Source organism: Rana temporaria, chromosome 11, assembly GCF_905171775.1.
Source record: "Rana temporaria chromosome 11, aRanTem1.1, whole genome shotgun sequence".
Classification (NCBI taxonomy): domain Eukaryota; kingdom Metazoa; phylum Chordata; class Amphibia; order Anura; family Ranidae; genus Rana; species Rana temporaria.
This window is the reverse complement of record NC_053499.1, coordinates 127,787,673-127,799,839: the sequence shown is the minus strand read 5'-3', so window position 1 is coordinate 127,799,839 and position 12,167 is coordinate 127,787,673. Positions and strand designations below refer to the sequence as shown.

Here is a 12,167-nt window from a genome sequence, read left to right as displayed (position 1 = left end):
AATCACAGCTAGCAGTACAATTGTATTAAATGGATATCCTAAAAGGAAGCCATCCTTTGTTTAAAATTGTCATGTGATCTGCTGTGATTGGTCACAGCGGTAACATGGAACTGGCAGCGGGCTCGTACACTGATCAGCCATTGGATACAGCCGGTGACAGATCATGCTGCAGCGCCATATGATGTCCACCCGGATCGCAGAAAGTCCCGCTCGGCCATCATCTTGTTATAGGCTGGGCGGGAACTGGTTAATGACATTGGTTGTATGTTTAGGGGCATTGTCCTGCTGCAGAATACATTTGCAGCCAACACAAACCTCCCTAATGATATGGCATGAAGAATAAGAATTTGTCTGTATTTCTCAGCATTGAAGACCAAATTGATCCTAACCAAATCTCCAACTCCATTTGCAGAAATGCAGCCCCAAATTTGCAATGAACCTCCACCATGCTTCACTGTTGTCTGCTGACACTTATTATTGTACTGCTCACCAACCCTTTGGCGAACAAACTGCCTCCTGCTACAGCCAAATATTTCAAATACTGACTCATCAGCCCAGAGCATCTATTGCCATTTTTCTGCACTCCAGTTCCAATGTTTTCATACATAGTTGAGTCACTTAGCCTTGTTTGCTTGTCTGAGGCATAGATTTTTGGTTGCAATTCTTACATGAAGACCACTTCTGGTCAGATTTCTCCAGACAGTAGATGGACGCACCTGGGTCCCACTGGTTTCCACCAGTTTTGTGCTGATGGACATCTTCTGAAGTTAAAGGGAAGTACTGTAAGCATGATGTGTCTTTCATCTGCTTTATTAAGTTTCTTTGGCCTACCACTGCATCTATATTCCTCTGTGTTGCCTGTTTCTTTGTTCTTCTTCAAAAGATCTTGAACAGCACAACTTGAAACTCCAGTGTGCTTTGAAATCTTTGTCCGTAAGAGACCTTACTGATGTAGTACAACTACCTTGTGTCTTGTTGCTGTGCTCAGTCTTCCTCAACCTCACTTTAGTAGCAGAGTTTGGCTGTTTCTCATCCAGTTTTAAGACTCCTACACAGCTGTTTCTGTTTTAGGTAGGTCCTCGTGCACATTGACTGCAGCTTTAAAATTGTGCGACTTCTTCTGAAATTGCATCGCCACATGTCAGCGTAACTTTAGGTGTGACTTGGAAGTCACCTGTGCTGCTTCATGCACAAATGCCTACAGTATGCAAGGCGCACAAGAAAATTACAAAAGTAGTGCAGGAACTACTTTTTCAAATGGATGTGGCATTGCAAAGTCAGCGTTGCATCAATTTGCATCCAAAAGAAAGCTCTATTTGTGGGGGGAAAGGACGTCAATTGTGTTTGGGTACAACGTTGCACGACTGCGCAATTGTCAGTTAAAGCGACGCAGTGCCGTATTACAAAAAATTGCCTGGTCATTGAGCAGCGAAATCTTCCGGGGCTGAAGTGGTTAAATTAATTACGATTTGTTAGGAAAGTTGGTCAGTACATTTAAATAGGATATATGTACAGACCATAAAACATTCAAGCATTTTTTGTTATCGTTTGTGACAGAAAAATCTATGAGTCTGCACAAGGGAATTGGGAGGCTTCAGTAACCAAAACGTCAGTGTTTGTCCTCATGGCACATCACGGGACGCATCTTCATGGCTAACAGGACACAATTAGAAAAAAATTTGGAAAACTAAACATTAATAAATCACCGGGACCAGGTGGCTTGCACCCGAGGGTACTTAGGGAACTCAGTCAAGTCTTTGCCAGACCATTGTTCCTAATTTTTACTGACAGTCTACTGACCAAAATGGTACCAGCTTATTGGAGAAAAGCCAATGTAGCACCAATATTTAAAAAAGGCCCAAAATACATCCCTTGGAATTACAGACCAGTTAGCCTAACATCAATAGTATGCAAGCTCTTGAAGGGGATGATAAGGGACATATACAAGATTTTAGTAATGAAAATGGTTTCATTAGCAGTAATTAGCAAGGATTCATGAAGAATCGTTCTTGCCAAAACAATCTTTTAGCCTTCTATGAGGAGGTCAGCTGCCATCTAGATAAAGGAAGGCCTGTAGACGTGGTGTATCTGGATTTTGCAAAAGCATTTGATACAGTTTCCCATAAACGTTTAGGCCCAGATTCTCGTAGATGCGCCTATCTATAGGCGGGCGTAGCGTATCTGAGGCCCCGTACACACGACCAGTTTCCTCGGCAGAATTCAGCTTCCGACCGAGTTTCTGGCTGAATTCTGCCGAGAAACCCGGCCGTGTGTACACTTTCGGCCGAGGAAGCCGACGAGGAGCTCGGCGAGGAAATAGAGAACATGTTCTCTATTTCCTCGTTGTTCTATGGGAGCTCTCGTCCCGCCGAGCTCCTCGGCGGCTTCAGTGCTGAACTGGCCGAGGAACTCGATGTGTTTGGCACGTCGAGTTCCTCGGCCGTGTGTACGAGGCCTCAGATACACTACGCCGCCGTAACTTAGTGAGGCAGGTCCCTTATTTACAAAGAACTTGCGGCCAAACTTACGGCGGTGTAGTGTAACTGTGCCGGCGTAAGCCCGCGTAATTCAAAGTAGGCTGGTGTGGGAGTGTTTTATGGTAATGAATAGTGACACGACGTGATTGAAGCTTTTAACGAACGGCGCATGCTTTCGACGTGAACGTAACTTACGTCCAGCCCCATTCATGGACGACTTACGCAAACAACGTAAAATACGACGCTGTTCGTACGTTTCCGACGTCCATACCTAACATGACTTACCCCTGCTTTATGAGGGGTAACTTTACGCCGGCATATGTCTTGCGTAAACGATGTATCTTGATACACCGGACGCACGTACGTTCGTGAATCGACGCATCTAGCTAATTTGCATATTCGACACAGAAATCTACGGAAGCGCCACCTAGCGGTCAGCGTAAATATGCAACTAAGATACGACGGCGTTGGGAATAAGGTCAATGTTAATATCATTAGAGTTTTAGTAAAGTAAAATATGAATGTAATATATGTGTATGATCTTATTTTTTTGTATGGATAAAAAAAGAAAATTTAAATAAAGAGATTTATAAAAAAAAAAGATACAACGGCGTAAGAGACTTACACCGCTCGTATCTAAGCCAAATTTATGCGTAACTGATTCTAAGAATCAGGTGCATAGATACGACGGCTCTCATTCGGACTTACGCCGGCGTACGTGGCAATACGCCGGCGTAAGTCCTTTGAGAATCTGGGCCTTACTGTGCAAAGTAAGGTCAGTTGGCATGGACCATAGGGTGAGTACATGGATTGAAAACTGGCTACAAGTGCGAGTTAAGAGGGTGGTGATAAATGAGGAATACTCAGAATAGTCAGGGGTGGGAAGTGGGGTCCCCCAGGGTTCAGTGCTGGGACCAATTCTGTTTAATTTGTAAACATAAATGACCTGGAGGATGGGGTAAACAGCTTAATCTCTGTATTTGCAGATGACACTAAGCTAAGCAAGGCAATAACTTCTCCGCAGGATGTGGAAACCTTGCAAGAAGATCTGAACAAATGAATGGGGTGGGCGACTACATGGCAAATGAGGTTTAATGTAGAAAAATGTAAAATAATGCATTTGGGTGGCAAAAATATGAATGCAATCTACTAATTAGGGGAAGAACCTCTGGGGGAATATAGGATGGAAATGGTCCTTGGGGTCCTAGTAGATGATAGGCTCAGCAATAGCATGCAATGCCAAGCTACTGCTAACAAAGCAAACAGAATATTGGCATGCATTAAAAAGGGGATTAACTCCGGGGATAAAGCGATAATTATACCACTCTACATGACTCTGGTCCGGCCGCACCTGGAGTATGCTGTCCAGTTCTGGACACCAGACCTCTGGAAGGATGTACTGGAAATAAAGCGAGTACAAAGAAGGGCAACAAAGCTAATAAAGAGTCTAGAGGATATTAGTTATTAAGAAAGGTTGCGAGCACTGAACTTATTCTCTCTGGAGAAGAGACGCCTGGAGAGGGAATATGATTTAAATTTACAAAGACCATACTGGTGGCCACACAATAGGGATAAAACTTTTTTGCGGAAGGCAATAAGACATATGGGCACTCACTAAAATTAGAAGAAAAGAGGTTTAACCTTGAACTGCGTAGAGGGTTCTTTTCTGTAAGAGCGGCAAGGATGTTGAATTCCCTTCCACAGGCAGAGGTTTCCGCGGGGGGGCATTGATAGTTTCAAAAAACTATTAGATAAGCACCTGAACGGCCGCAACATACAGGGATATACAATGTAATACTTACCTATAATCACACACATAGGTTGGACTTGTGTCTTTTTTCAACCTCACCTACTATGTAACTATGAGAAAATGGCATTGACCTAAGGCCTACAGTGAACCTTAAGGCCCCGTACACACGACCAAACATGTATGCTGAAACCGGTCCGCGGACCAGTTTCAGCATACATGTTCGGTCGTGTGTAGGCACGAGCGGGCCGAATTCCAGCAAACATTTGCCCGCCGGGCCTTTTCCCAGCAGACAAATATTCCTGGACGTGTTTTAAAACCGTCCGCTGGAATCCTGCCCGCTCGGACATGTACGGTCGTCAGTACAGACCTACCGTACATGTCCGAGCGCCCGCCGTCCCTCGCATGCGTCGAATGACTTTGACGCATGCGTGGATGCCTTTAAATGGCAGGCCCGCCCACGTCGCCGCGGACATGCCCTGCGTATTGTTTACGGGCGGACTTCTGTACGATGGTTAGTACAGCCATCGTACAGAAGCCCTCTGGCAGACATGTACGGTGAAAACGGTTCAACGGACCGGTTTCATCGTACATGTTTGCCCGTGTGTACCGGGCCTAAGACTCTCAGTACCATGCAAAGAATAGATTCCTAACTGGTTTAGAGACCCTACCCTTTCAGTCCATTAGTACTGCAGTGCAGGAAATGATTTCAAATCACGCACTTTCAAATAAAGACATTTTTAGGTACTGCCACAAGTAGCATGTACTGTAAAGTGTATGTAAAGCAAAACATTTTTACCTTTTAGTTCGCTATATATCTTGGGGAAAGTTTAAGACCGGTAAGGGCCAATCTGACTTTTATTTGTCTTTCTTTGCCTTGTCATGGAGCAATCCCTTTGCTTCCTGTCCCAGACATGCATGTCTTCCTGCCTAGCACATAAAGTCAACTACTTTCCAAAGCAAAGTGAAATGCTCTGCTAGATAGTTAGGGCCACCATTAGAAAATATGGGGCCCCATACAGCTTACCTAAAAGAGCCTTGCTCTGTGTGATTTTCAGTGCTGACGTTTGCCGCCTACCTGTAACCCCCTATCGCTGCATGTATCGGTACCAGGCACCATTCAGTGCAAAGACATAACTAATAATAAGTACTGGTTTCATGCATGTAGCAATATAGCAATAAATTGGAAGTACAGGCAGTACATAAAGGAGCTGCAGTGAGTAGTATGAAATGGTAGTGCTCTAAGTTGTGAAGAGTGTGGTATGTACTGTAGTAGGAGAGAAGTGCTAAGCAGTGAGGTGTATGTAGTAATATGGAAGTTCAGGGCCATGCACAGTAAATAGTGGAAGTGCTGTAGTTCAGGCCTTGGGCTGTATGTGCAGGCAGTGGCAGAGCAGTAAGGGAACAGTACGCAAGGGAAGGCAGTGAGCATTGTAATTGCGGTGCGGTCCAGTGAGCAGTATATAATGGCGGTGCAGTGAAATGATGGTGATGGGCAGTGAGCAGTGTGGAATTGCAGTACAAGGCAGAGAGTGTTGTGGTATGGCAGTGCTGGACAGTGAGCAGTATGTAGTGGCCGGGCAGAGCAGTGAGCAGTATGTAGTGGCCGGGCAGAGCAGTGAGCAGTATGTAGTGGCCAGGCATAGCAGTGAGCAGTATGTAATAGCAATGCAGTCAACAGTATCCAGCTGAGATTATAATGCAGCAGAACTTCCCCTGTTTGTGTGCAGTGTCCCTGTCTGTCTCTTACCGCATGGCTGGAGGACTTAGTGAGCTGCCATTTCTGTTCCTCCTCAGTATCACCCCATCTTCTGAAAGGAGGATCAGCCAGTTTACAAGGAGTCAGCCACATCCCTGACCCAGCCCACCACATCTGTCCACTATGACTAAGCACTAGATTTTAGTGTGAAACGCATCAGCTGTGTGTCCCATTTTTGCTGTGGCTTGTAGTGTTTTTATCCTGTTTTACCAATAAAGGCAACCAAGAGATTTTTTTCGAAAGTGCGGCTTTCCAAGATATTTCCTAATTTTTTCACCTAGTGGAGAAGCTGCTGTGTCCTGAAAGAATTCCTGCTGACTGTCAGCCACAGGGTACTGATAGGGCAAGGGAGGAGTAAACCCAGGTGGCACACTACACCCAGGGGGGAGGAGTAAGCCACAGGCAGCCCCTGCTACTGCTGACCCAGTGGGGCCCAGGCCATTTTAGGAAGGACAGCCCCCCCATCCCCTGTTTTCATGACAATTCTAAAATTATGAATTTCCCATCACAGATGTTTTAACACTTCTCCACTATACTTATTCTATAGAAAAAGTTTTGACTTTACATACACTTTAAAACTGCATTTATTGATTTTGAATAAAATATGTAATTGAATTGAATGCTGTTGACTTTGCCTGTCTGGTATTCAGCATGAATTATATCAATTCAGAATACGCACATAGGAATGAACACTGTGCAGATACAATTGTAAATTCTTTGCCGTTGTTGATTCAGAAACATAGCTCAAGGAAAGTGTGGAAACTGCTTCATTACACCCTGTAAATCTCCCTGGGAGTGCTGTATGTCATCAGGCATTTTAAACTGCCAGGAGATGGACTGGACTTTGTTCAGTGGGATTATTAAACAGGGTGTCAGCTGTGTGTAATTTAACAACTTTCTCCACATTCATATCTTTATCTTTAGTAGCTTCTGTTCTGAGGGTTTTCTGAAATGACTACACCTGTAAATTTTATTTGTGTCTATTTTATATCAGTATGATCATCTTCCCAGCAAGTCAAATCTCTAATATATATTTTACCTGTCTGAGATAATAATGTAGTCGAATACCATCAGAAACAAAGTAATCTCTAAGCAAAGTGACACTTAGGCGGCGTACACGCGGTCGGTCCAAACCGATGAAAGCAGCCTGAAGTCCAGTTTCATCGGTCCAAACCGACCGTCTGTAAGGCCTATTAGTCTGTTGTCCTTCGGACAAAAATTTGAGAACTTGCTTTAAAATCGAACCGATGGACGGCTGACCATCGGTCAAAACCGATGGTTAGTACACAAAAGCATCGGTTCAAAACCCGCGCATGCTCAGTATAAAGTCGACGCATGCTTGTAAGCATTGAACTTCGTTTTTTTCAGCACGTTGTGTGTTTTACGCCACCGCGTTCTGACCCGATCGGTTTTTGAACTGATGGTGTGTACGCACATCAGACCATCGCTCTGCTTCAGCGGTGAACCGATGAAAACGGTCCGTCGGACCATTCTCATCGGATGGATCGACCGTGCGTACGTGGCCTTACAGCTTGCCCTTGCCGCCCCTTTGAAAAGTGATCTGTGGATGTTTATCCTTGAAAGGCTTGCACCACCACACTGCAAATACATGCATTACACTAGAATGGCCCACTTCTGGTGGCAGTACTGCCAACCAAATGCAGCAAAGAGTGTGACATAAAGCAGAACACTAACCTGGCAAAATACGAGGTTAGTGGAAGCAAAGTTCTGGGTGCAAACTTCACCAAAGACCGCGAACAGTCATGGTAGTGGTAATATAATTTCCTTTTTAAAAACAAATAAAGCTCCAGCTTTTCCACTACTGAAAATGGAAGCATAAAGATCAAGTGGTTTTGTAGTCCACTCCATTAAATAAGACAGGAACATTATCAAGACACTTGTTCTTGGGTTTAGAACGACTCTGTCTCTTTTTCTGGTATCTGATAAGACCTTAAAAGAGTAAAGAAACACTAGCGAAGCACTAATTGGATTGCCAGGTCCTGTGCCTAACTCTACTCTTTATGAGCTGAAGTCATTTGCAGCTACCAGCTAGAATTTGAAGAGGTTGCCATTAACATGTCAGATGTTGCTAGGTGGCAACATACCTCTCTGGCAGAACAAAGTACAGCGTGAATAATGTTCTGAGCTAGCGCTACAGGAAACATGAAAGTAGATTGTTTAACAAATAGAAGCATTTACTGTATACTTCTAAATAAAGTCATAGAAGTGATGTCTAATTTTATTTTCCGATTTGATAAATGCTCTTTTTAACCGTATTGTAAAATTAGATTGTAAAGGCTAAGTCTAATGATGAGTGCAACTCCCATTTTATAACAGCTTCTATTTAAGAGGCTAAATACATTGTACTGTACAAATATTACCCTGCTGCCATCTAGTGTATGAATATCATATAAGCAACTGCCATATGTTTTCACTGAACACAAAAGTGTATCTCGACAAAATGTAAAATCCTATATTCATTTCCAGATTGCATTTCAGTTATTTGTTGTCTACTTCTATTACACTGGATGTTATTGAAGTTTGTAAATTGACTCTCAAAATTCCCACACATTTACTTATGTGACATGTACTCTGAGATTCTGAGAGCCAGTACAGTAACCACTGTTTACAGGCAGCAAGGTACCATTTGCTTCTGGTATCAATGGGGGGGAAATCCCCTAACAGAAATGAAAACCTAGCAGATCTTTTAACGCTTTTCCCTGAATATTTAAAGCCTCAATAAAAAAAGTTCAGTTTGGAATTGGTTTTTAAAGAGATATCTTACAGCTTAGCAAAAATTGTTACGCTTTAAATTAAAACATGCCTGCATTTTGATTGCTGTTATTATTTACAAGTCTTACCACCAAAACCTTCCCCAAGTTGTACACTTACCTGTTTTATGCTACTAAAACCTCGTACACATGATTGGAATTTCCGATGGAAAAAGTCCGACAGACTTTTTCCATCGGAAATTCCGACCATGTGTATGCTCCATCGGAGTAATTCCATTGGAAATTCCGATGAATTCCATCAGAGATTACACAGAGAACATGTTCTCTTTTCCCCTGATGGAATTCCGTCGGAATTCCGATGTGAATTTGGTCGGAAAAAGGTCCAATCGTGTGTACAAAGCATTAGTCTTATGGCCTGACCATCTATCCACCGCTGAGATGAAATGTAGATGGACTTTCTATAGCAGTTAATGGGGATTTGCCAACACATGCTCAGAAAACAATTCTAGCCAGGAGATCTTTGAAGTACCATGCTGACCCCGCAGCAAAGATCTCAAAGAAGTGGTGGCAGGTAAGTATAAAATTTGGGGCGGGGAGAGGGAAACTTTTAATGGATAACTGTACTAAGTAAAACCAAAAATAATGCTACACTGTAATTGTAATTGATAATTTTTTGCAAAGAGGTTCTGTGTTTTCAGGTTCATCAATGTGTTGACGTTCATAGGTTATATGTCATGTTATGTGACCTAATCCAATATTTTTTCTTATTTCCAGCTGCTGAAGGATGTATCCCTGGTGGGCTTTTATGATGCTATTGTGACTCATGCAGATAGCAGAGCTATTGAGCTATTTGCAAGCTGTGACTTTTCTGATGATATCATTTTGAACAGCAGATTCCGGTAAGTCGATACAAAATTAATGATACCGTTTATTAAGCTACACTTGCTTAAAGTAGCCAACAATCTTTCAGTGTAACATGTAGAGAGGGGGTATACTTGCAACAACTTGTATAACCTCTTTGAGAAGTATCAACACTGTAATATATTCATGTTTTTTTTTACTGTTGCTTGGCCAAATTATGTGTTTCCCCAATGAACCAACTAGTAAATCTTCTAACACCAGATGTCAACTGGTTCATATTTGAACTGTTGTCCATTCCTGCTGTGAGGGGATGCAACATTTCATAGACTTTATCTCTGTGTGTCACAGCTTTCTACACCAGCAATGAATGGGGCCGGGCTCACAGCTGTATTTACCTTAATGCCAGTTAATGGAAAGTGTCTTGGGCAGCAAGTTTAGGGGATGGCCCCAGTTCTTTAAATTTAGAAATTGTGGTATCTTTTTTGTTTATTGTGTTTTCTCTTGTGGCCATCTCTGAACATTTGTGGCCACATTCAGTCAGAGAAGTGTAGGTAAAAGGTGCTGTAAGGGATGCTGAGTTCTGTTAGGAGGCTCTTCATAGTGCAGAAAGCCTAAAACCATCTCTCATTTCTTAAGTTTGTCATTTTTTTGGTTGGATAGTAGTCCTGCATATACTTGCTTGTTTAAATAATTTCTTAAAATAATCACATGACAGAAGTAACGTAACTTGTATATAACGGGGTCATCATTTAGGTGTGCCTAGGGCAGCATAATATATAAATAGGGCCCTCTGGCACATAAATAAAATGTCATCCCAGGTTGAATTTGTGTTTGTTGTCTAGCTCCTCCACAGCCAGGGATTGCTGAAGAAAAACTGTACAGTAGAAGTACTTTATCAGTGAAGTGCCATATGACTCTATATTCATGCTCCTGTGCCTACAACAGGCAGATGATCTTCATAACATTGGATATTTCTAAAAAAAAAAAAGCAGTCAGGCTCACAGGAGGGTGCTTTGTCATTTGCCACTGAAAATTCAATGAAATAACTCCTCTAAGGCCTCCACATCAACCCATTCAATTCACAAGCCTTGAACATTTCTCTATCCGTTGCCTTCTATGTCTCCTTGCAAATGCACTTTCCTTTTCAGTGGATATCCTCGCTAGGGGTTTGTATTACTCCCTCTGTTCACTCTTTATATGCTTGATAGATACATGGGATGTCAGCCAAATCTCATGGGAGGGTTATATTCATTCAAGCAAAATATCCCTTCTATACCCCTTTAGGGTCCCCCCCCCCCCATGTCCTCCGTATTTTGCAACGCTCCATATTAAATTTTATCTGGGGTAGAACCAGACCACGGCTTAACAGACCTCTTCTGCATACTCCATAAGTCAGGGGAGGGCTGAGAGTTCCCAACATTGTCTATTACTAAAAAGCTGCCCAGATCGCCCCCATAGTCCAACTACACGTAGGCAGTGTGGCACCTTCATGGACCCTTATTGATACTTTGGACATTGATCCAATTTCCCTTTCCTCTATACCATGGACTCCTCCCGCACACCGCCCTAACCCCGATCCTGGTGCATACCCTTACGGTCTGATAATATTCTGCATGTCTGATTTCTCCACACTTTCTATTGCTACCACTGTTCAATCGCACTCTTTCCCCACCAGGGTTGGAGAACCCCCAAAGTTTTCAATGGTGGAAACACAAGGGTCTTACTATGGTCTGTTCCGTACTTACTAGAGGAATTTTTACGTACCAAAACCTACGTGACTCCCTATGAGATCCCCGAATTGGAACATTTTTAATATATACAAATCCATCACTTTATGGAGCTTTTAACACAAAATCATGAATTCCCTTTGCTGTCAACTGCTTTTGAGGCCAGATATGCTGAATATTACTGGTATGCAAACCCCCCTGTATCGTGATACGTGGGCAAAAGACCTTGGCTCTACCCCGCAGCCCGAAGACTGACATAGAATGTGGGAGGCCTTTTTTAAATCCTCTTGTAATGTCCTGGCTCTCAGGAACCCATTCAAAGTAATGTATCGCTGGTACTTTACACCAGCCAGGATTGTGAAATGTCTACTGGCATACCCGCCCAACTGTTTTAGAGGTTGTCCAGATCTGGATGATATGAAACATACATTGGTGGACCTGTCCCAAGGTACAGAGGCTATGGATTAGAGTGTACAAGCTGGTCAATACTGTTCCCTATGTAAATGTACAGAAAGATCCATGGGAAGCACATCTGCACAGACCTTTTGTGGATGTCCCCCATCAGGAACGCACACTGATTACTCACATCTTAATGGCGAAGGTCATGGAAAAAAAAAATGAAAGATTGACATCAATCCTGGGAGATACGTATGACAAATTTCAATGGATTTGGCAACCCTGATTAGACCTATTCTCTCCTTCTTAAATGACCTCCCATTCTAGAACTGTGATGTTATTATGTGGCACAGCCTAGAACCCCTGTGGTACCCAATTCCCCCCTCCCTCCCCCTTCTTGCTCTCTCTCCTTTCGTCCTCCTTCCTCTTCTTGCTGCATACCTCTTTTCTTTGTTGGGCTTTTGTAGG

The 12,167-nt window shown here is 43.0% G+C and overlaps 1 protein-coding gene across 1 annotated transcript in view; it reads left to right on the top strand.

Moving 5' to 3' along the window:
* LOC120917656 overlaps nucleotides 1-12,167 on the top strand; it is a 333,509-nt gene that overhangs the window by 272,744 nt on the left and 48,598 nt on the right. The window contains exon 7 of the mRNA XM_040329109.1: nucleotides 9,490-9,614. Coding sequence (XP_040185043.1) covers nucleotides 9,490-9,614 — 125 coding nt within the window. The remainder of the gene's footprint in view (nucleotides 1-9,489; nucleotides 9,615-12,167) is intronic.